At 42.3% G+C, this 25,067-nt stretch overlaps 1 protein-coding gene across 2 annotated transcripts in view; it reads left to right on the top strand.

Annotated features, from left to right (window-relative positions):
* USP32 (ubiquitin specific peptidase 32) overlaps nt 1–14,806 on the top strand; it is a 43,147-nt gene extending 28,341 nt beyond the window's left edge. For both annotated transcript variants that reach the window (XM_017730947.1, XM_017730948.1), the window contains 18 exons: nt 1,548–1,702; nt 1,950–2,031; nt 2,526–2,600; nt 3,152–3,290; nt 3,547–3,652; nt 4,057–4,230; nt 4,727–4,901; nt 5,528–5,679; nt 6,282–6,393; nt 6,595–6,791; nt 7,123–7,307; nt 7,668–7,754; nt 8,687–8,807; nt 9,474–9,665; nt 10,226–10,517; nt 10,956–11,359; nt 11,651–11,743; nt 12,406–14,806. In XM_017730947.1, coding sequence (XP_017586436.1) covers nt 1,548–1,702; nt 1,950–2,031; nt 2,526–2,600; nt 3,152–3,290; nt 3,547–3,652; nt 4,057–4,230; nt 4,727–4,901; nt 5,528–5,679; nt 6,282–6,393; nt 6,595–6,791; nt 7,123–7,307; nt 7,668–7,754; nt 8,687–8,807; nt 9,474–9,665; nt 10,226–10,517; nt 10,956–11,359; nt 11,651–11,743; nt 12,406–12,579 — 2,915 coding nt within the window. In that variant the 3' untranslated portion in view covers nt 12,580–14,806. The remainder of the gene's footprint in view (nt 1–1,547; nt 1,703–1,949; nt 2,032–2,525; nt 2,601–3,151; nt 3,291–3,546; nt 3,653–4,056; nt 4,231–4,726; nt 4,902–5,527; nt 5,680–6,281; nt 6,394–6,594; nt 6,792–7,122; nt 7,308–7,667; nt 7,755–8,686; nt 8,808–9,473; nt 9,666–10,225; nt 10,518–10,955; nt 11,360–11,650; nt 11,744–12,405) is intronic.
* The last annotated feature ends 10,261 nt before the right edge of the window (nt 14,807–25,067 follow it).

The following is a 25,067-nucleotide window of genomic DNA, read 5'->3' as shown; positions in this document are numbered from 1 at the left end:
TTGTCTCCAGTTTGCAGTTTGCCTCGCACAAGAGGCTGGAAGGACTCCCTGCTGTTCACATCTGGACACACACAGATACACATTTGCATCCACAGCAACATGTCTGGAAATGGGCTCACCTGACTGCTGAAAATTCAATCCTTCAGCCTTGCTGTGTCACAATGTGGTTAAAACCCTCATGCAGATGCTCAATTTTTCACTGCTTTGGTAGGATCTAAACCCTCTGTGTAGTCAGCAGCTGCCTGTGCCATCGAGTTCTGCACAAACTGCCTCTGCCCAAATTCAGCTTTCCTGCCTGACCTAATCAAATGGAAACTGCTTTGTTTGGACATCCTAAAATGCCCAAATTCCAATGAAGAGAATCTTCTCATGTGCCAAATTTGATCTTGATTTGGAATTACTTTGTACTGCACTAATTTGATTGTCCAATCAGTTATTAATCCTGTGGAGTTCTCAGATGTGCTTTCTTGCTGTAATCTTACCACTAATCCTCTGATCCCTAATCACAGAAAATGTTGGTTTGTTTTCTTTTAAAAAACCTGAGTACTTTGCTTGGTACACTGAAGCCAGACTGATGCTTTGCTGATTTATAAGGTATCATTTACTCTCTTGTCAAATTGCATGTGATAATATAACACTGCACCTTTTCATGTTGTACTGTTTATTTTACTGTAACCTTTTAACAGTGAAAATAGAATTGTGTCACTTCTCAGGCTACTTAAGTTTTGCAGTTGCCCAGTTTGGGTTTGGCTGGATAATAAAAGCTTTTCATGTCTCTGTAAGGAGTGGGGGGAACTTCTGAAGCTTAAACTAAAAAAACTCAAAAAAAAACCCCTCATGGTCTCATCTCTAGTGCAAATGTTTTATTTAAAGATGAGCTCACATTATGAAGAGCAACAATCTTGACCAATTAATTAATTTGTGTGGCAAATGTGGGGTTGTTGAGAATTTTGGTGGAAATTCCAGGTGTCTTCACAGAATGTTTTGAGGAATTTAGTTATTAAGAAATTTAGTTATTAAGAGTACTTTTATTGTGAGCTGCCAGGCTGATTTCATGTTCACAGATCAACATTCATCCTTACAGAAGAGCTGAAGCAAAGTCATGCTACTTCCAAAAATAGTCAAACTGATTTTTTTTACCTTATTTTTTACTTACAATGTTCTCTCAAAAAAGGAAATCTGTATGAAATTTTGAAGCCCTTTATTTTGAAAATCCCCTTTGCCTCTCCTGCCGTGTCTTTAAGAGACAAAAAGAACTGTAAAAACTTATAAAACTTCATTGAAATTTTTTTGTATTTCCTATGAGAATCTCAGGGGAGCATTTTCTAATAGGTTTTGCTAAGAAGGGAGGTATTTTATCTGCTTTGTGATAGCAAATTTGTTGTCCCAAAGGGTCAATAACAACTGGGTTTCCACCTAACCCATAAACACAAGCACTACAAGTGTCTACTACTTTTTGCACAGAGTGTATTTAGTGTATAAGTTGTTATTGATCTGACCTCGGGGTAAATCCATTCTCTTCTCCCCTTCTCTCCCTGTGAATCCAGGGAATGTCCCTTCCCCAAATGCCCCTTTAAAAAGGGTGCTGGCTTACACTGGCTGCTTCAGTCGGATGCAAACCATCAAAGAGATCCACGAGTATCTGTCCCAGAGGTTACGGATCAAGGAGGAGGACATGCGCCTCTGGCTCTACAACAGTGAGGTAATCTTGCTCCTTTGCCTTCCTTTTTTTTATTGGACATGATGTGTTTTAGTCCTTTCCAGAAACTATTAAATACATGTGCACAGAAAAATTAAGAGTGGCCATAAATATCCTTTACAGTTAAAGACTCTTGCTATTTATTTTTCAGAGTTTTCTGTGCTTTAATTCCCTTGCTTTGAGGTGAAAGGATCCTCAAAGTGTTGTATGTGTAGAACTCTAATTCTGTGAGGTGTTTTTTCTCCTGCAGAACTATCTCACTTTGCTGGATGATGAAGATCACAGACTGGAATATCTTAAAATCCAAGATGAGCAGCATTTAGTAATAGAAGGTATAAAAAGGGGCTATAATTGGTTTATGCACTAAAAATAGAAGTTTACAGAGGGAACCTATGGGCAGGTGGTGGCAAAGCTAATTTAGCAAAGTTTGCATGTATTTTGTCCCTATTTTGAAGTACTTTAGGATCTTTTGTTGGTTGGCAACAACAAAAAATATTAGTGATGGCTCATGAACTGATTTGTTCAGACCTGGTGGATCCTTATTGAGAATTAGAATAAGCACTGAAAAATTTGCTATTCAACAGCAAAAGCAATCCCAAGGCTGCTCTCTAAAGATGTTACTGGTGTGCTTGGAGGGATGCCAGTGTTAGAATGAGTTCCAATAATGATTAGAAACATTGAAATGAAAACTAGCAAAAATAATAGCTAAAAGTAAGCAAATTTCTAATCCCAAATATTAGAAAATTTTAATTAAAGCTCTTCAGCTGTGTAAGCTCTCTGGAGTAAGTAACAATTTTTAAAAACCCCTTTTCATGTCCCTTTCTAGTTCGAAACAAAGACATGAGCTGGCCAGAAGAGATGTCTTTTATAGCAAACAGCAGTAAAATAGACAGACACAAAGGTGAGTCTTTCACAGAGTCGCTGGATTATGATGAGAAGAAAAACCCAAGGAAACAACTGAGATGTTAAAACAATTCTTTTTAACACAAGTCCCTTTAACACTGGGTGAGGTCTTTTATGCTGCTTTGCTGGGTCTTTATATTAACTTAAATGCTGGGAATGTGGGATGTAAAGATAAATCTGTAGATGTTCAGACACAGCTTTAGTAAATGGTACACAGCAGATTTTGGACTTTGTGTTTATTACCTTGGATTTTGTTAAGGCGAGGAATATTTAAGATTTTAACAAGTGAATCCAGAATTTTCAGTATCATAATGACCTGAAAGTATTCTGTATGGATTGTACTGCTGCCTGTGGTGGATCACATCAACAAAATGCCTCAATTTCTGTGAAGCAGAGTTGAGAGAGCAGATATTTTAAACATCTGCTGCATCTGTGTAGTGTCACAATTGGGAGCAGGTTAAATTAAACTGGTTACTGTTAGGAGACACTGCTAAAACATTCTGAATTTTCTCATCTGCACAACTGCTCTAATGATGTTTTTTCACTCAGTTCCTACTGAGAAGGGTGCTACAGGCCTGAGCAATCTGGGGAACACGTGCTTCATGAACTCCAGCATCCAGTGTGTCAGCAACACCCAGCCCCTGACACGCTACTTCATCTCAGGAAGGCATCTCTATGAGCTGAACAGGTAATTCTGTGTGAGAACAGTGGCATTTTGGGTGCTGGAACATTTATTCAGGCTGGCTGCTTCTGAAAGCTGAAATTCAGTGTAAAGGAATCATTTAAATTCAGTGTTACCAGCTCTGCAGCAGATACTACGTTAGAGGCATGGAAATGCAGCCTCTTGTTTCTGAGAGCAGGAAGCTTTTCTGCTTCCTTCTTCATCTCCAGGCTTGAGCTGTGTTTAAATTTTAATGTGGTATTAATTCCTTTGTAATTTCTAGGACAAATCCCATAGGAATGAAAGGACACATGGCCAAGTGCTATGGGGATTTGGTTCAGGAGCTGTGGAGTGGCACCCAGAAGAACATAGCCCCCTTAAAGCTGCGGGTGAGTTATTCCAAGGTGGAAAACAAGGATTTCTTGGAAAAGCAGAAATTCAATGCACTTCTTCCTGATGTTACCTGTGTTGGAGCAGTTTGGAGATTCAGAGTCTTCCCTAGAAGGGGCCAGTGTTCATCAGTCCTGGTGGAATTAGTGGTTGTAAGGCCAGAGGAGTTACCTGGTGTGACTGGGGTTGTGCTGTAGGAAGTGGCTTTTACAGCCCTTTTTAGGGACAAAAGATGATGCATTTACCTGTAAATGAGCTTTTGTTCTGAAAGCAAAGGGGTTCCCTTCAGCTCTTGGCAGTAGAATTTGCGTTCATTGACAGCACATGTCTCATCTACAATATTTTGCTTTATTTTTACATTTGTTACATGATTATAAATGACTTTCTGGTGGTTTTTTTATAGTGGACAATAGCAAAATATGCTCCAAGATTTAATGGCTTTCAACAGCAAGACTCACAGGAGCTTCTTGCTTTTCTTCTGGATGGGCTTCATGAGGATTTGAACAGAGTTCATGATAAGCCATATGTGGAACTGAAGGACAGTGATGGTCGGCCAGACTGGGAAGTAGCAGCAGAGGTAGGGCTTCAAATCTTTGCCTTTGGGCTTTTTTGGTGTATTTTTTCTTTTCCTTATAGTACTAAGGTGAGAAATTGTTGATGAGGCTGCCTGTGGCAACATTTTTGGGACTGTAGCACCTTTTGGATCTTGTCAGAGCTGTGATTTACAGAGGCAGTTTCACCTTTGAGCTGAAAACTAATTTTAATTGTTGTAATAAAATTATAAAGATATTTCACAACTATTTTGAACAACTCCTCAAAATTAGGGAGTATCAAAATATTTCAAGGTGCCTGATGATCCCATCAGAAATATTTTAAATTGTGTCATACCTTGATTATTGTGTTAATTGAGAACTTTACTTGTGCTGTAACTAAATACTTCCTATTTATTACAAATGAGTAAATAACTTTTGTGGAAGTAATTTGACTCCCATAGGCCAGGGAAACTTTGGACACCAATGAAGTAGTCTTCAGTTTCTAACTTTGTATTATATTTTTTTTGTGCTTCATTTCAGGCCTGGGAAAACCATCTGAGAAGAAACAGATCCATTGTTGTAGATTTATTTCATGGGCAGCTGAAGTCACAAGTGAAATGTAAAACTTGTGGGCATATAAGTGTTAGGTTTGACCCTTTTAATTTTTTATCCTTGCCTTTGCCAATGGACAGCTACATGCACCTAGAAATTACAGGTGAGTAGTGTAAACTTGACATTCATAAAATAAAATTTGTAGAAGTGGAAAAGCTATAAAAGATCAAATTTTGTGTTACTACTTATTAAGAAGAATTTTAATTAAGTCATTTTAATATAATAGAGTGCAAGAATTTTCATTGGAACACAGTGAAACTAAGGTAAAACCTTTAGAAACAGAACATGGATGGCCCATTTTCAGTCTTGATTGAAGGATTTAATACAGAAACGTGTAAAATGGGGATTTGGAGAACTTTCCTTCTGTTCCCCCTCTTGTGGAGGTTGTCCTAAATCTGCCCAGAGGAAAAACCAGGGTTGGGGGAAAATACGATATGGGTCATGAACTGTGCTCTGAAGGACCTGTGGATTGCTGGAAAAGAGGCAAAAGAAAAGATGGTGAAAAAGTGAAAAGAATTTTGAAAGCATTTTCTACTGCCTATGTGCAGCAAGAGATTTTCTGACATTGTGACATTGCCTGCAGACCTTAAAAATTGACTGGGAAAATAAAATAAATCATACATTGAAGTGGGGGGAAAATATTCTCCACTAAGTGGGGAGCTGTAATGCATTGTTGTCATTAAGACTTGCCTGGGTTGCTGACCAGTGTGTTTCTTTTCCCCTTTAAAGTAATTAAATTAGATGGTACCACTCCTGTTCGATACGGGCTGAGGTTGAACATGGATGAGAAGTACACAGGCTTGAAAAAACAGCTGAGTGAACTCTGTGGCCTCAAACCAGAGCAGATTCTGCTTGCAGAGGTGCACAGCTCCAATATAAAGGTAAAAAGAAAAAAAGATTAATCATTGCTGCAACATGCTTTGGGGATTTTTGTTACTTCTTTATTGTTTTTAACATTTAAACTTTGCTTACAAGAACTGTGAAATAATTTAACTAAAAATATGATTAAAAAATCAGCTTAGTTATCTCTCTATACGAACTTTTATTTCATTCTTAAACAGTAATTTGGCTTGCTGTAAATAGATTAGAATTGATTGCTAATGATATTTTTAGGGAAAAAAAAGTATAAAATCACCTTGAGGCAATAATAAATCTCAAAGTGCTGTTGTGAGTTTAACACTGTCGAGACATCAGGGGCATAAGTAAAGACTGGCTTAGTTCTCTACAGTGTGTATGGATATTTCCAGATAGATTTTGTTGCTGTAGATTAAAAGTGTTTAAATGAGGTGCTCTTGGTGTATTCAGAGAACCACTGAGAACTGCTGCAGAGGGGTTGGGTTCCTTTATTCTTCTGGAAAGGTGTAAGAAGGCAGATGGGAGGGAGAGAGGAGCTGATAAATGCAGTTTTCAGAAGAACAGAACACGGTTGGAGTCCCAGATGAAGGTATCCAAGTGCCTGACCAGCCTTCCCTCTCTCCTGAAGAACTTCCCTCAGGACAACCAGAAGGTCCGGCTGTCCGTGAGCGGCTTCCTGTGCGCGTTTGAGATCCCCATCCCAGGCTCCCCCACGTCAGCATCGAGCCCTGTGCAGACAGGTGAGAGAAAACTCTGCTTTTCCTGCTTAGCTAAACTGCAGAGTGTTGAGCAACTCGGGACAAAACTTTATTATTAAGTGAGGATTAAAGAAAGGACAAGTGAGGGTTGTGCTCAGTATCCACACGGAATGGAAGGGATAAAAGTCCTGGGATCAGCTGTGGTTGCTGTAGATAATTGATCATTTAATTGTCTGCCTCCAGACATCTCAACTGGGGCTCCCACCATCCTGATGAACGGGGATGTTCCCAAGCCAAGCCTCATTCCCAACGGGATGCCAAACACTGTGGTGCCATGTGGGACCGAGCGCAGCCCGCCCAGCTGGACCCTCAACGGCCACGTGCCCTCGCTGTGTGACAGCCCCTGCACAGGGTACATCATTGCAGTGCACAGGAAAATGGTCAGTGGGCTTGCACGGTTATCCAGTGCTTGTGCTACACTCTTGGAAAGAAATTGCTAAAAAGCAAGGGGTTTTTAAATGTCCACATGATAATTATACACGTTTATGTTTGACGTGGTCAAATAACCTCGCCATAACTTCATAAAATACAGACATTTTTCAAGTTAGTGATCAAAATTTACAGTATTTGGTATTGGAATTTGAGCAGTTTTAATACAATTAAGGATTCTTGCCAAGGCCTGAAATAAGTCACAAGGCCAGCAATGCAGGTGATTATTGTACTGGGAGTCAATGCACCTTTCTGTCTGACTCCTCCTTCTGCTTCCCACAGATGAGGACAGAGTTGTATTTCCTCTCATCTCAGAAGAATCGGCCCAGTCTCTTTGGAATGCCATTAATTGTTCCCTGCACAGTTCACACACGGAAAAGAGACCTCTATGATGCTGTGTGGATCCAGGTTTCCAGGCTGGCCAGCCCCCTCCCTCCTCAGGAAGCCAGTAACCATGCACAGGACTGGTGAGTTGGGCACCTCAGCCTCGGATTTGAATTAGAATGTAGTGCCTTAGACTTGCTTGCAAGATATAAAATTGTATTAATTTGATTTCTCATAATAATGGCAATAATTAAAATTAAATCCTTTTTAGTACAGATAAATGTAGCTGCACTTAAAGGTTGGCTTTGTTCTTATCCAGAGATTGATGATTATTTATATCTGACATATTTAAGCCATTGAAACGCAGCTTTTAATAGTTTATTGTAACCAAAACTATCATTTTAAGGGTTTTTTTTTTTTTAAGTAATCATAACAAGCCCAGTGAAGGAAGGCAATTGCAGTGAGAGTACTGCTGTTTGATGTTGTGTTCTCCTCTATTTCAGTGATGACAGCATGGGGTACCAGTACCCCTTCACCCTCAGGGTAGTTCAGAAGGATGGAAATTCTTGTGCTTGGTGTCCATGGTACAGGTAAATTGTCCTTTTTTCCATTTACAGCAGGGAATCACTCCAGCAGAAAGGTAATTTATGGTAATGGGTCTGTGGTACATTTCAGACTTCAGAGGTAATATCAAACAATGAGAATCTGGAATGTAATTTCACCAGAACTCTCTCCAGGTAGACTTGTACTGCAGCACAGCTTTTATGACTTGCAGAGCTGAAAGTTCTGCTGCCACAGAAACTTTAAATTAGGAGACAGAAATGAGATTATCCAAAACCTGTTAACCCCTTAGAATACTCTGTGTCTGTGTGCAGCCTTGTATGTCCACAGACTTGCATGGTTTGGTGGGGGGTTCACACAAATCTGAATTTTTAGATGTAATTCATCAACCCCTGTGAGTTCCTGTGCCATTTGAAGGGTAAGAACTAAAATGGGCAATAAGAAATTCACCCTGGAAGAACGCTTGGAATTTTCCATAAACAAAGACTTGCTAAGGAAAATTCCAGACCCTTGCTGGAAGGTATTCAGGCCATAAACTGTTTTTTTTAAAAAGTGTTTTATACCTCTTAGAATTAGTTATCATGGTGCAAATAACTTGTGGAGACAGAGCAGTGGAGGTTTTGGGGTCATAGCTGGGTTTGGTCAGCGCTGGATCATAATGGAATGGAAGGAACCTTAAAGCTCATCCCATTCCAGCCCCCTTCCATGGGCAGGACCACCTTCCACTGGATCATGTGCAGGTAGATGGTTGAGCTCACCCAGCTGCTTCCATTCCTCACTCTGTTAAAGTCCTGCAGTAAAAATGCAAATTACCCTGAGCATTGCTGTGTAAAAACGTGTCTGACACTGAAGGCGAGGCCTGGAGCTTGGAGGGTGCAGGTGATACAGAACAAGGAGCAGAACTGAATTAATGGAGACGTGATTGGACACTTTACTGACCACATCCAACCTTTTGATTCAGATTCTGCCGGGGCTGTAAGATTGAGTGCACAGAGGACAGGGCTTGTGTGGGCAATGCCTACATCGCCGTGGACTGGGACCCCACCGCGCTCCACCTGCGCTACCAAACCTCGCAGGAACGGGTAAAATACCAACAGAAACTCTTTGTTCTTTGTTAGCACCTCTGAAACACCACCCATTTCAGCCTTTTTATTTATTTGATGCTGCTTTTTTCTATTTTCTGTTAAACCAAAAGGCAGTAGTCATGGAGCAGTGTGTTCTGGATAAATCGATGTCTTGATGTTCGGCCTCTTACGTGGTCTAATGGTGTGGAAGGGAGGCTTTTAAAGAGCCACAGCAGTGCATTTGCTGTCTGTTGTGAGATGCTTTTAGGCTAGTCAAAATATATCATAATACATTACAAAATATCTTAATTGGATAAATTTTCTGTAACTATAAACATTTGTGCATGTGAGTAAACCTATTTCCTCATTGAGTCAACAAAACACATCTGAAGGTAAGGCTGTAGCTGGGTTAATCTGGAATAACTGGTACAGTTTGTGAGTTTTATCTATAAAGTTGTGCTTTATGGATAATTTATAAACAGAGCCCAAGTATAAGAACAGTGAATTATTTTATCTGCCTCTTCATAACTGAAATAAAATTCCTGCTAAAACTTAGCACGTCTCATTTTTATCTTTAATTCTGTTCAACCCTGTAAAGTTATTTGTGTGATACTGTGAGGAGGGCCTTCCTCTGAGCAGTGTGTGTTACATTTCCAAGTCAGAGACAGTTTTCTCTCCCTTCAGATCGTGGAAGAACATGAAAGTGTTGAACAAAGCCGCCGAGCCCAAGCAGAGCCCATCAACCTGGACAGTTGTCTGAGAGCCTTCACCAGTGAGGAGGAACTGGGGGAGGATGAGATGTACTACTGCTCCAAGTGCAAGACCCACTGTTTGGCCACCAAAAAACTGGATCTTTGGAGACTTCCCCCTATTTTGGTACGATCTTGGGTAATTTTCCTCCTCAGCAGCAAACCCAAAGCACGTTGTTCCCAAATCTGAGGCCGCCTTGCTCTGAGTAAGATGATTTGCTTTGTTCACGCTCTCAGGAGGGGCACTGACTGAGTTTGCTTCGTGCAGGCAAATAAAGGAAACCTCAAATCCTTTTGAATGTTTTTAGCTGCTGCCTTGCAGGAAATGGTGGTGGTTTGTGCTCAGTGTCAGCTGCTCTGACACAGCTCATGCTCAGCTGGTGACACGATCTCCTCTCTGGTTGTGGACACCTGCAGTTCTTATTTTTCATATTTGGTAACTTATTCAAAACAGACAGTGCTAATCACTGGATTGAAGCAACCTTTGCCATCATTTCCACATGAAAATATTAGTTTCATATTTTACCAGCTCGATCCCAAAATCCAAATTGTCACACAGAGCATTATTTTTGCTAGCAAAGAATAAAATGTGTATGTTTTAGGAAAAACTCCCTTTAAACAGTGATATTGCTCACTGGGATGTCATTGCCTTCCTTTAATAATTTTCTCTATAATGTTTCCCTTTAGATCATTCACCTGAAAAGATTTCAGTTTGTCAACGGCCGCTGGATAAAATCCCAGAAAATCGTTAAATTTCCCAGAGAAAATTTTGACCCAAGTGCCTTTTTGGTACAAAGGGATCCGAGTCATTTCCAAAGGAAGCAGCTCACCCTGCAGGTTGACAGCCTTCCTGAACCACGGGCCGGCCAAGGGGACACCAGGAAAACAGATGTGCAGATCAGTGGCACACCAGGAGAAGGGGACACACTGAACAGGAGTCCCTCCTCCCTAAACACTACTGTCCTCAATAATGTCAAAGGTAGGGAATGGGTAGGGAATGATTAGAGAAAATTCCACTCAGTGCTGGTGTTTGGAGAGGGAAAATGTTATTATGTACAAAATTTTAATGTTTAGGGTATTCTTTGCCAAAGCACTACACTTTGAAACATTTCTTAGTGAAGCTTTAGCATAAAAAATGAAAGAAAATTTAAAAAGTTGCTCAGTGACAACAGATATTGGTACTTGTGTAAGTGGGATGGGGTGAGAGTGAGGGATGTGCTCCTGCATAAAAGAGTTAAATTTCAGTTTCTAGGTGTATGGATGTGTGTACACAAAGATGGGTTTTTACTTCTGTATCTTACTCGTGAGCTGCAGTGAAGGAGTGGGGTTTAATGGTTGGTTTTATAAAGAATCACTTTGAAAAGAAATTCAGACTGTGTTTGTGCTATCTTAGTAATCTCTATGTTTTCTGTCCTAGCATCTCCATCCTTGGGGAGGAAAAGTGGAACCAGCTGCCCTTCAAGTAAAAACAGCAGCCCCAACAGCAGCCCAAGGACTTTGGGGAGAGGTAAAGGGCGCCTGCGGCTGCCCCAGCTGGGGAAAAACAAACTGTCCAGCAGCAAGGAAAATCTGGCTGCAAACAGAGAGAACGGTGCTGAGCACGAGCAGGGGGATGCTCTGACTAAAGGACAGGCTTTGGGGGGCAGCCAGGGCGAGCTGTACCCCGGGCAGGACAGCGAGGGGGCTCTGGCCAACGGGTACCTGTGGGAGCAGAGCTCGCTCGGCAACGGGCAGGGGGACAACCACAGCGAGGACGACACCGCCGACGACCAAAGAGACGACGTCTGGGTCAACCCCATCTACAACCTATATGCAATCTCGGTAGGTGGCTGCTCCTCTGCCAAAACTGCCTTTTTGGGACTCTGGTTTAACCAAATGTTGTGTTCGTGCCAGCACAGGGATCTGTAGGGAAGGAGAGCAAAAGTCAGCACAATAAATTCGCTGTAAAACTGAGTACGAATTAAGTCTCTCTAGTTTGTTCTCTTTCTGTGTATAAAGTTAGCTCCAGCTGTCTAGATTGTCATGAGCCATTGTCACTCAGAGATAATGAACTTGGGAATCATTTATTTGATGTTTGATCCAGGATTTCTTCTCTTCTTTGTTTTTCTTCAGTGCCATTCAGGAATTATGGGAGGGGGTCATTATGTCACTTATGCCAAAAACCCAAACAACAAGTGGTACTGCTACAATGACAGCAGCTGCAAGGTAAAGCACTTCTTTTCCTCATTATTTCACATAATTATTCTAATTATTTCAAACAATTTTTGCTTTGGTTACCCAGAGCTAAAGAAATTCAGAATCAGAAATTCTGGCTAAAGAAGTCTTAGAATCACAGAATGGTTTGGGTTGGAAGGGACCGTAAAGCTCATCCCATTCCACCCCTCACAGCATCCATTAAACCAGACATTTGTGGAGAGCTGCTGTTTGAAATCATGAGCACCTCCGAAGCTGCATCAGATAAATACTAAAATTATTAACTGAAATTGTACGTGAGGTTTTTTCCAAGGTAACATCTGTTCATCAGCTGCTCCCACAGTTAAGGGAAGATGCTTGTTTCGTACAAAGATGGGAAAATGACTAAGAATGGAAAGCCAGGAATATATTTCCATGATGGCAGCAGTTTGTATTCAGTTGGTGAATAACTCAGTTCTGACACTTCTAAGTATTTGCATTCATCACTATAAAATTGTCAGACTTCTCAAGTAATTAATGGAGCCAGCTAACAAAGAAGGGAGACAGAAATTGGGATTCCTTGTGTTACACCCAGTTAAAAATACACTTTTTGGGGCAACAGTTGTGTGTTTGAAGCACAGTGACAGTGACAAAATTATCCCATGGTGGTTTTCCGGGTGTTTTCCCTGTGTCAGGAGTTGCACCCGGATGAGATCGACACGGACTCTGCCTACATTCTGTTCTACGAGCAGCAGGGGGTAGACTATGCCCAGTTCCTGCCCAAGATCGATGGCAAGAAGATGGCAGACACGAGCAGCATGGACGAGGACTTCGAGTCCGACTACAAGAAGTACTGTGTGCTGCAGTGAGCCTGGGCTGCCATGGACTGAGGGAGAAACCCTGGGGTGTGCCCTTGGGGAAGGTGGGACTGAGACCCATAAGAGCTTGTGGTTGTGGTTGTCCCCTGTGAGCTGAAAGCACAAGAAGAACCCCCTGGTTAAGCAGTTAATACCCAGTAGTATCGTTTTGTTCTGTTTTCTCACTACATGCTCGAAACGTTTCTGATGTTGGACATCTGAGACTGCCACTGGCCTTTAAATCCAATGGTTTGAGAAAAGCCGACTAGGACCAAATAAGAGCTAAATTAAACATCCAAAAAAGAGCTAAACAGAGTAGTGTAGAGTTCACCAACTGTTCTAACACCCCCCTGAGGCTCTTGTTAGGTTTAAGGTAATGGGGAAAAACAATTTGTAGTGTTGTCTTTGGACAACATGATATTGCTACCTCCTTTTTCCTGCAGTTTTATTGCATTTTATTGGCAAAACAGGGAAGGCAAGAGAAGGAAAAGTGCACAAATGGAAACAATTATTGTCATGGGGAAGAGAAGTTTCCAGTTTTGCCACCACTAATGTGTGTCAGTTGCTTTCTTTCTGTATGTTGGGAGCACAACCAAATCATCATTTGAGAAGAGATTAATTTCTACACTTGAATGGTTTATTATACTTGTGTTTTCTCCACGTGTTGGCTGTGCAGATCAACATGTTTCAGGAATGGCTTTTCTGCCTGAAGAGTGCTGGCTCAAACTTTTTTGAGCTGCCTCAAGAAGAAACTTCAGGTTGGAGAGAGTAGTTGTGATTACACTCACGGTGTCTTAAAACGTGCACATTGCACAAAACGTTCCCAGCTTTTGGAAGGAGAGATGCTTGAGCTTATGTTTCATGACTGGTGTTGCTTTTGAAATTTGCACTTTTGAAAATGCATCTGATTCAATTCAAACCCACAGTTTGTTTGGTTTTTTGTTGTTGTTGCTGTAAGGGCTCTGGAGTGAATGGCTGTGAATATCCACTGTGTATTTCAAAGGAAGAAGCTGTGGCTGTCAGGTAGCTGTTGTAGCATTCGTGGATGGAGGGGTTTTTTTATTGGTTTCCTAATTCAGTTTCTTGTTTTCAAAATTTGGTTGCCTTTTCAAATTATTTTTTTTTTTTTTTTTTTTTTTTTTTGTTACAGCAGGTTATGCAAATACTTGAAATTAAACCACACTTGCTTTCCATGCCCTTGCAACATGCTCTGTAATTCAAGGGGCTTCTTGCATGAGGGGAAGTGTGACTGAGTCTTAGCAGAGACTGGAAAAAAGAGGGTTGTTTTTTTTTGAGCAGGCATTTCTTCAGACGTTTTCAGTGTTAAATTGTTTGCATATCTGAATGAAGATAAAAATTTTCACTCTTTTGGCCTTTTGTTCTTCAGCTGAGTTTAAGCAGCTTAGTAATTTTGTCATACATCATCTTCCCAGTTCTCTAGATTTTTGTACCTTCACTAACAAAACTGTTACTTACGTGGTTCTCTGCAATTAATGTTTGGGTTCATTTTGGGGTGTTTGACAAGAATGCCAAACCTTCAGTGAGTTTCTCATTTCCAGGAGGATCTGGGGTTTATCCATTTAAGAATTTATATCAGCTGGTCTGGCTGTCTTTGCCCAGGCAGAGCCCTCCCTGCCTTTGGAGGTTGTGCCTCTTTGGGGACAGCAGATCTGTTCCAAAAATGAGTCTCGTCTTACATGTCAGGTGTTGCTCCTTATCCTCTATGATCTTTTATCTTTAAAGTGGTCTGAACATTGAGCCTAAAGAAAAGCAAAGATGACTTGTGAATTCCTAGGTTAGAAGCTTTTTCAACACCCACTTGTCTACTCCTCCCTCCGCAAACTCCATGAAAAGTGAAAGATTTTCAACTGATTTACTTTAAAATGTTTTATTTAAGCAGGTAGCACAATCTACTAATGTTATTTGATCTTCTGTGTTTGTTACATTGGTTGTAATTAATTTTTTAAATTAAATTAATTCAAGAATTAGTAGTAAATTTATTAAGTTAACTATTAACTACATTCACTTTGTAAATTATTGTATAAAACTTATTGACAATGCACTGACTTTAGAAAGATGTTAATGTACATAAATGCCTTGTAAATAAAATAGTGTTGATGTACTGGAATATGAGCTGTATTAAAACAAAGGTATTGGTAATTGTATATGGAGTGAACCTGTTTATCTGTAACTATATTATTCCAACAAATTAAATACTGTGGATGCAGATGAAGTGTCACTTCTTGTCAGATAATTTTTAATAACTGTTTTCCTGCTTTGAAGTGTCTGTGCTGCTTCCATGAAGCTTAAATGCCTTTGTCAATCCAAAAGCTGAAGCGTGGGCGTGCATCCAGCAATTCTTTGCAGCTTCTGCATTGTTTACAAAAGGTAAATTGGGTATTTTGTTGATGATAATAACACTTATTACTTGAAAACAATCCATGCCAGCAGTGAAGTGATCCCTAAGTACAGGAAGGTTTTGCTCTGGTGTCTTTGGGAAGGATCTGCAGGTACCTGATGTCCAGTCCTGAGGTGTCCCTGCTGCAGCCAGGGCTGTTTGCTCACGTAGTTGGTGATTGCAGACAGTGAGAGACCCTTCCCCTGAGCAGACAGTGATGGGAGAGCCCTGCTGCAGTTACAGCCCTGCTTTTCTGCAAGGAGGAAGTGGATCTGGTTGAGTTGGCAACCAGACCAAAGTCTGCACAGAGCTGATGTCAGGGGCACTCATCACCCTGGCTATTGAGTGCTTCCAAAAGCACAGGTGACGTTTAGCTGGAAATGAACCATTGTTCTTATTTTATGGCCTTGAAGATGCTAAATGGGTATTTATCCAAGGATTAGCACACACCAGCTTCCCCAGGGTGATGCCAGAGTGTCTCTGGAAGTGAAGCCATCTCTGGCTGGGATGGGTGTGTCAGTGCAGCACTGGGTGGTGACGCTTTCTCATCAGTCACCTCCCCTGCCTGGTGATCAATTCTCAGAGCATTGGTCATTCTTACCAAGTGTGGTCACCCCATGGTGTCACTGGAGTCACTTGGGCATTTTCAATGTTGAAATTTTAATTTCAATATAAAGAATATGGGTGACAGTCGTTCCTATCATGAATTTTCCTCTGTTAAGACTTTGAGGTATTGAAAGTGGAATTTAAAAGGATGAGAAACTCTAATTACCAAGGATGTTCATACGTGCTGCTGTAAGTGGTAAAGCTTTTATTGATTTAGGAGTGCAGCAGGGGACATGAAAGAGATGAAGGCATCACATCCCTGCCCAAACCTGCAGCCATTTGCTGCTGCTGACTCCCTTTTGCTTTCCAGATCACAACTGTGCAGGTCTCGAAGGAGGGCTCAGAAATGAGCAGAGCCCGTTTTGTGAGATGGGAGCAGTGGGAAATGAGCTGTACTTGGGATTTTCCCTGGTACCTTTGTGTGTGTGAAGTGTGGAAGCACCTGTCCTGTCAGACTTCTGCAGACCTGGGGTGGCTTTTGGCCCTTCTGGGAGAGAGGGGAAGGATGCAGCAGGGACAGCACCTCTTGTGCCAAGCCCTCTTATTCCCCTCAGAGAGAGGGGAGGGACAGATGCACCAACCCTGCAGGGCCCTGCTGCCCACAGGAGTGACCACTGTCCCTTCCCTTCAGGCTGAAATCTCAGCTCCAGAGGCACTTTCCGTCCTGATCCAAGTGTTGGATCCCTTCTGGAGCTGCTGTTCCCCCTGCTCCCTGCCTTCCCCTGGGCTGACACAGGAGGCTGTATCCCTGCCTCTCCCTGTATCTAAGTATCAAAATATGCCAGATTTATCTGTTAGCTGTGATCATGTCCTGAGAACGTGCCGGGCTCCAGGCACAGCTGCTGGCCCAGGGCCCGGAGCATCCACGTAGATATTAATTATATTAATTATACCTCTTGTTACCCTTTTTCCCTCAGGTCCAGTAAATTGAAGCAAGAAGTGAGTAAAATGCAATCATCCATGCTTGCTGATTTATTGTTTCAGGAAAATAAAAACCTGTCAGGAGCTGGGGAGATTATGCCTTTTGTTTGGGACAAGCCTCTGGCTTCCTTGATCATGTGTAAAAGATTTCCTGTTTCTGGAAATGAAAAGCAATGTTTGATAAGGTCCCTTTAGCAAAATGGGTCACAAAAGAGAAAACAGATTAAGGTTGCTTCTAGATTTGATAGTAATTAAATTTCCCTGGGAGTTGCGAGCATAGAAAACCAATAAGGAAAACTCATGGCAAAATACAGCTTTTATTTATAGTTAGGGTCATTTCAGACAGACCTGATGACTGAACCTCACCCAACTTTTAGCAGTGCATTTAAAACTCGTGGTGAGAGCACAGGGGTGTCCCCAAGGTGGGTCTCAAGCTGCTTTGGGTGGTCAGAGTTCATGCACTTCCCTCCCCTGCAAAAACAAATAAACAGCAGCAGATGCTTCAGAGCCTTTGTCAGAGTGTTTGTGTGAGCTGGCAATGCAGGACTCTCTGTACTCTGATATTTTTTATCTCAGTGCTGCTGAAATTTTTTTTCAGCATTAGATTTTTATTGGGTGCAAAGTCCAAATGAAGTGGCTGAGAGAGCTGTGGTGTGTGATGACTTTTTTTTGGATTTTGGAAATACATTCTCCTGACTGCTGTGAACATTCTCAGTGTTGTTTCTCATCTCTGTGTGAGGTTAAAATCCTGTTTTTCCCTGATCCTGATCATGGGAAACACAGGGAGCTCCTGGTGCCCTTACCAAGGTATTATTTTGCATAGAATTATTAAATCACAAATTCTTCCTGACTCTTCTCCAGCTTCTTATTCCCTCAAAGTGTCTTGCAAATTATTTTGTCTTTTACACCATGAATTTGAGAGGTTTTGGTCAAACTGAGGTTGAAGAAAGGAACTAAACCAACAAATAAATTGGAAAGGTGGTGGTTTATGTGCTACGTTTGGAGTCAATGAAAAGGTTTGGGACAACAGCTTTGGCTCAGTCTTAACATCACAGAGAAGTTTGTCCAGGAGTTGCTGCATCCCTGGGTAACCAGGTAATCCCTGCTGGTTTAAAGTTTGCTGAAATGTGATATAGAAAGCAGAGTTTTAGGTTAAATCTTCTGTATGTTTAGCATGCAATGAAACTGTGCCTTCATTTAATGCAGCATTTTGTTGGGGAAAATATTTATGTGTCTTATAAATAAACCGTGGCCTCCCAAGGAGAAGCTGCAGGAAAGCTGGAGTGTGGATGTTGGTTGGGAGCTGGATAACAACAGAGGGAAGCTGCTGCTGCTGCTGCTGCTGCAGAGCCAGAAACAGGATCCAACACCACCAGTGGCAAATCAAAACCCTTACAAATGGTGTTTGTTCTGTGCTGTTTGGAGTAAGGAGACAATGCAAGGAACAGGGTGATTACAGAGCTCAGCCCGGACATTGTGAGGCAGGTCCCTCCTCCAGGAGCTCTGGTGACAGGGTGACAGCTGTACCCCGCTGCCTGGCGAGGGCAGGGGACATGAGGGGCTTGGCCAGAGCAGCCGTGGCTCTCCCGTTCCTGAAGTGCCCAAGGCGAGGTTGGACAGGGCTCGGAGCAACCTGGGACAGTGGAACCCAAACCATCTTGGGATTCCAAGAGAGGGAGGATGAGTAGGGAGGAAGAGCTGTGCAGCAGGGCTGGATGAACATACCCCAATGTGATGCAGACTCTAACATTTAGCGATACTCAGCAGGAGCAGAGCCAGTAAATTTGGGCTGTGATGATCCCGCCTCAGCTCAGCGCTGTCAGGACACACCTGGGGCACATCCCCCAGCACCTCCAGTTCAAACCAGGCCAGGGGAATTGCAGAGCCCAGGGCTGACCTGGCTGAATGCTGGAGCTCTGTGGCCCAGCAGTTCACGCGGGGATGATTTAAACCATGGCTCAGTGTTGAGAGCCCCCAGCAAGCAGAACAGAAAGGTGGATGAATGTTGGAATTTCCTTTTGATACAGAATAAAAAACCCCTTTAAATCAAAGCCATTCCTGTTGTACCCAAACACTCCTTGAAGGGGCAGGAAAGGATTCCACACAGGAAGGCCCCGGTGCTGCACACTGGCCATGAGCACACACTCGTGTTTGTGACCTTGCTCAGGAGCAAGTGCATTGGAAATGTTTGCTTGCCATGTGGCCGTGCCTTTTTATCTCCAGGTTTGATTATATAAATGTTCCTGTTTAAAAGACACACGCCAGGGAATAAATCTCTGGGCCCACAGACTCTTTGAGCACAGGCAGCCCCAGCATTTAACTGGTAACAAAGAGAGTTGGAGTGGAAGCTTTTTGATAAAGAGTTGGCAGCATATCAGAGGAGCAGCTTGGCCATGAGATGTGAGCAAGGATGTCACACTGGGTGTTTAAACTTCTTACCTTTCCTTCCAGTTCTTTATTTTTTTCTTTAAATGATTATGAATGAATTATTAGAGAGAAGGTGATTATTTTCAGTGTGTACATTTTCAAATAGTGGCTCAGTTAAAGAGGACTCTAAATTTTGATTTTAACATGATCCAGAGATCTGGCTGCTCAGTGGCAAACTAACAGCAGTTTAAGTAGTAAGAATTAAGAGTGACCTGAAGAATGATCAGCTTTTAGCACAAAATCTCTTGTTTAACTGATTTAACTGGGCCCAAACCTCTGGTTATAATTTAAAATTTTCTTCCACGTGAGTGGCAGGTGCTGTGACACAGCAAAAGCCAAGCTGAGTGTGAGGAAGGGTTGAGTTCAAATAAATAAAATACACTAAGGGATGATTAAAGCGAGGTGAGGGATAGAACACAGATGTGAATTTCCCCTCTGAATATCTTTTACTGCCTTTGGCTGCTGAGCTTTGATGTCCCAAAGCACAAAGAGACTCCTCCTGTACCTGAGCTTTGTGTTCCAGGCAGGGCCCAGCCAGGTTATAAATCTGTAACATTGCACTTCACCTTTTGTGTCTTGCTTAATGACCTTTTAAAAATAAATGCAGGATGGCTGAGGGGAACAGGATCAGTGGTGGAAAAGCTGACACGTCCGCAACCTGAGCTCTGATCCCTCTGATTGCTCCAGCCCGTTAAACAAAACTTCTTTTGCTTTGTGCTTAAAAAAAAAAAAAAAAAAAAAAAAGAGGGAAAAGGGGGACAGGGAAGGGTTTTCTTAGCTGGGTTCTCTGCCTTAAAATGCAGCTGTAAAGTGCTTTACTGGGGAAATGCTGCACGGAGTTACCTGCCTGAAGAACAAGGGTACAGTCATCCAAATATCAAAATATATTCTATCTACTATTTCATTTCATGGAAAGCTGCTGTTTTAAGGGGCTTTTGCCCTTTTGGAAGTGTCATCCTTCATTTCTCTCACATAACAATGGCCACTTAAGGCTCTTGTTCTGTTTCCACAGTACTAAATTTAATATGCACAGCCATAATATAAATAAATGTATGATAACTCTTACTCAAATCCATGAAAATGTATGTTATCCCTGAGGAATATCATTCCCTAAAATGTCCTCCACTTGAACGAAAGGAAAACTGCAGTTTCCACCATTCCAAACTGGGACAATAATTTATTTTGGTGATGATTATAGTGGATATTTTTGATTCATGTGTACAATAGTAAAACTGACAATGTTTTCTTCTGTTTGTGTATTTTGCTTAAAATAAAAGATTACTCCAAAGGAAGGCATTTGAGGAAGACTGCTTGCAGAGAGGGGCCAGATTTATTTTGGCTGGCTGTGCTGGCCTCTCAGCTGGACAGCAACCTGCACAAATCCAGTCCTTCAATCACTCTCTGTTGCCTTTGCCACAATAATTTTCATGCAGAATCCCTCCTGGAGCTCAGCTGACTGATGCTGACAATCCTTTGCAAGCTGTACCAAAGATTTTCCAGCAATTTTACTGCTTAGGATTCCCCAAATGTTTCAAATACCAAAAGCTGAATGTGTTGTGGGCTGGTCACTTGTATTATCTTAAATTTCTGCATGTCCACAGTTGTGCTGTGCCCTAGCTGGGATTTTTTTTCTTTTGGTAGGGCCCTAATTGAATTTTTATTTCAGAACATTGCTGTTTTCATCTAATCTTTGCAGTTTCCTGCTGGAGAGCCCCTCATGTGCCTGGTTATTTCCTGGCTGTGCATTCCAGTCTTTGTTGCATCCTTGGTAAGGCTGAATTTTGCTGTCACTGGTGGGGATTTTTTTTTTTTAAACAAAAGGGAAAAAAGGAGCAAGGGATGGGAGGAGAGGAAATTACCCCCCAATGTTGATGTTCCTGAAGGTAGAGGACTCGTCCAAGCTGTCACTAGAAGAGTTAATTTCATTTTCTAGATCTTGCTGTGCGCGCTGGTTTTCTTCTGTCACGGAGTTTAACTCTCCGAGGTGGTTCCGTGTCCCACAGCCCTTCGGGGAACCCCTCGTGTGTGGCTGCTGCTTTCACCAAGCTGATGCCTCTTTCCCGAGGCTGAATCTTCCCTGAGGTCCTTCAGCACTTGCTAAGATCAGACAGGCAGCATTTTGCTTTTTCATGAGCTTTCCGTGAGGCGTTTGTACCTCGCGGGCTGCGGATTGCCCGTGGGCCCGCCAGGCCTTTGCCGCCTTAATCCCACACCACCCCCATGGCTGCAGCGGGAATTGCACCCGAGTTTGGAGTGTTTGTGTTTTATGAGCTTTAATGGCTGGGTTTTTAGAGTTAATCAATCTGGTTCCATCACATGTGCGCTCCTGCCTGCGGGATCATAAACCCCAGCTTCCCGTTTACGGCCTGGCACTGCCACAGTAACAAGGGGACAATAGGAACCCGCTCCGGGGGGGTTCGTGTGGGTGATACCAGAGCTGGTTTTGCAGGGCTTGATAAGACACCGTGTTCCTGCCAATCAGAAAAAAAAAAGTTATAAAAGAAATGGTTATAAAACCACTGGAGTAAATGGAGCCTTGGCAATTGCTCCCAACCCGCCCTGTGGACTGAGCTCTCTCCACACTCCTGGGACTGGCCCAGCTCCCGGTTCCCAAAATGTTTGAGCTGTACCAGTGATTTGGAGCCCTGAGGAGATGGAAATGAGTGGTGAATCCTCCTTTTCTCAGAAGTGTTTGGCAGGAAGGGCTGTATAGAAAGTGGGGCATCATTCACAGAGATCTCAGCTGACAGGGCTGGAGAAGCCTCAGCACCTCCACAGTTGATTTTTTTTGTCTTTATCCTGCTCTTTTAAGATTGAAACTCCTTTTGTTTTCCTCAGGGAGGTCACTGCTGCTCTCCCAGGATTATTCCCAGGTTTCCTGGTAGCTGCTGGGCTCCAGGACGCAAAAAATTATGTTTTACTGCCTGTAAGAAAAGCATTTTGTGTAAAGCTGAGAGCTTTGTGCACCACAAACTCCAATGATTGCAGGTTGACAAAGATACTGCACTCTTGATAGGGATTGTCTATGATTTATTTAGAGTTTAATATCGACATCAGCACAATCAGCAAAATGTAAAACTTCTCAGCCTTTCTTTCTCTCTCATAAATTCTTCATAACCACCCCAATCTGCAAACTCATCCATCAAGATCTCTCAGTGTGCTGGGAGCAAGGAGCAGCCCTGGTGAGGTGGGGAGAGGAAGGGTGGTGGCATTCTAAAGGTAATTCCACTCAGTGGAAACCAATATATTTTTGTGAGGCAATAAAAAAATGAAGGGCAGGGAAAAGTTTACATAGCTTGGAGTGGATTGTGGGGAAATAAAACCCATTAAAACAGTGTCAGCTGTCTGGGTTTCCTTTACATCAAACTGTATTTGAGTAGTGGATGTCTAAATCACTTCAGAAGATATTAATAGGTAAAAGATAATAAAATAACCCAAATTGATTACCATCTTATACCCTTTGTGATGTAACTTTAAATGCAAATTGCATTCCTCTGCAAGAAGGGAAATAATGTCCCAAAGGCATTTCAATTAATTGCTGTAGTTAATTACACTCATAATTTTACTTGTGTGACTAATTATAATCAGGTTTTAGCGGTGTATATGGATTTATTTCTGATACTAAAAGCCCCAAACAGCAGGTTATTTTTGGGAAATGCATTTAAACCTCATAATGAAAACTACATGTTCCCATTCTCAGCAGCTGTCTCGAAGGAGCTGTGTCTGTTCAGGAGGAGTTTGGAGGAGATCAGGAAGGAAAAGTGTCCTGGCTGAGGTCACTGTGGCCCTGCTGTGCCTCCAGCTGGAGTTTCATTGCCTTTTCCACAGGTACTTGTAATTTACCAGTAAATCCTATATTTCCTTTCTTTAAAAATCCTATTTCCATACGTTTCCACAGCCACCTCAGTTCCCAGGTCATTTGTTTCTCTGTCATTGCAGAGTTTTTTAATCCCATCTCATTTTAATGCTTCGTGGAAGAAAACCACCAAGTCCACTTCTAACTCCACCAAAAAGAGCCTCCAATCTCCAAGAGTAATAATTTTTTATAGAATCATTTATAGAATTATATATATATATATTCTATCTATATCTAGAATAATCTTTATAGAATATAGAATAATCTTTATAGAATAATCTTTATAGAATAGTAGAACCATTTAGGTTGGAAGAGACCCTTAATCACATCGAGTCCAGCTGTGATTTTTGGGGTGCTGCTCCTGGGCAATGAGATCCCTGTCCCTGCATCAGAGGGGGTTGATGTTACACCTGGTATTTATTAAACTCCACCTTTACTAAACTCTAAAAGCAGCCTGGGAAGTTTGATAGGCTTCTCTGTATCTTTCTTTTTTTGACTACAGGTGGATGAATGGATTTTTTAACATGGATTTGCTGTGTGACATCTTTTTAACAGGGAGGGTGCTGACAAGTGCTGTTTTCCCCATGGAATCCACATCTGATGGGCAAGGAAGGAAAGGACAAAGGAAAAAGCTTTATCCTTCTCTCCCAGCAGTCACAGAAAACTAATTTTGTCCAGATAAGTTCATTTTGAGCTGGTGTTTTGTCACAGGAGGAGCTGACTGTAAGTGGAGCTGCCAAATTTGTCAGAATTATTCGTGGGTAATGTAAATACATTTCTTGTGAGTAACGGTTTGGTTTCCTTGTCTCTTGGTGCTTCCTGAGAAAAATGTCTTGCTGAAAACATATTGTATTAGGAATTTTTTTGTGCCTGCCCCTGCTGTCACCCCTTGCTCCCCTGATGACTGGGAAGGAGCAGTGCCTTCACCTCTCACACCTCCGGAGGCTGCTCTCGAACCAAGGTGCAGCCCAAATCTGGGAAAGGAGTGGTTTTGGATGGGTTGTACAAACCCCTGTTTGTTTTACTTGTTTTAACCCCAACTGTAGTTGCCAGTGCTGTTTGATTTTCCCTGGGACTGCAGCTTTCAGCCCCACAGTCATCAACTCTGGCTCCGACATATGTGAAACGGATCAGTGCCGTTCTGTGCTAACTCTTCTGGACATGGGAAAATAATGTTCTTGCTGGATCCTTCCAAATGCTCCTGTTCCTCCCCCCACCCTTTCCTGTATCATGCCTTGGCTATTTGTCCTTCAGGAGTGACTGTCATTTCCTGGTGTCTTCACAATAAAAGAATTTCATGCCAAACGTAGCCGAGACAAAATTCCTGAAAGTCAGCACCTTAAGTTACCTGTGGAACAGCAAATTGCTTTTCCATAGCCATCCTCACAAAGCAAATCAGATGTCCCACTTGAAGCCTTCTTGGTTTTCCTGCTTTTTCCAGGGAATAGCTTTTGCTGGGGTTTGGTTTTTTTATTCCCTGTGTTAATCCTGGTCTTGTCCTTGGCTTGTCCTGCCCCAGAGCAGAACGTGGGTGCAAAGATGACCTCTGCCTGTGGGAGAGGACAGAGAGAACTCAATCCCTGTCAGAGGTGCAGATGGAGCATTTCCCTTCTCCTTATTGCCACAACACCAAGCCACTCAGTAAAAACACTGATCCTTGCCCAGTGAGATTTTATTCACACTGGGGTTGGTGCTGAAGAGCTCTTAGAGAGGACTCACCCTCTTTCCAGCAGGTTTTGTTCTTCCTTTTAGTTCTGTTTTACTCTATTTCACAGTAAATAAGATGCTCCCATGTTGTAATTAAGGGCTGTGCCCTGTGATTTATCATTTATCATTGGCAGTAAATGACAGCTGAGCTAGATCCTCCAGATTTTATTCCAGCCTTTAGAGAGCTGCCTGTGAAATGAGAATTGAGGAAGTAATCTGAAGGGAGACGGATGGCGGCTCTTGCAAAGGGCATTTCTCAGGTATCCTGAGGAGTTCCCTGTCTGGGGAGCTGGGTGGGGTTGGGCACCAGCCCTGCACACCTGGGCAAGGTGCCAGACTCCAGGAATCTGCTGTGCAGAGAACACCTTGAGGGTGTGAAATAGAGCCCCAGAACTCTGCTGACAGTAGAAACATCCCAAGGTGCTGCAAATCCATGCCCCCTGTCCCAGAAATGCAAGCCCAGCCCTAAACTCAACCCTAAATATTGTGAAGAAAACAGGGAAAAAGTCACATTTCTCTTCTGACAGAGTTTGTGGATTCCCCTTCAGCAAGGACAAAAGAAATAAAAACTCAGAACAATTGAAA

Source organism: Corvus brachyrhynchos, unplaced genomic scaffold (genome assembly GCF_000691975.1).
Source record: "Corvus brachyrhynchos isolate BGI_N302 unplaced genomic scaffold, ASM69197v1 scaffold283, whole genome shotgun sequence".
In the NCBI taxonomy this organism is placed as follows: domain Eukaryota; kingdom Metazoa; phylum Chordata; class Aves; order Passeriformes; family Corvidae; genus Corvus; species Corvus brachyrhynchos.
The sequence above is the reverse complement of the archived record's forward strand: the minus strand, read 5'-3'. Positions and strand labels throughout refer to the sequence as shown.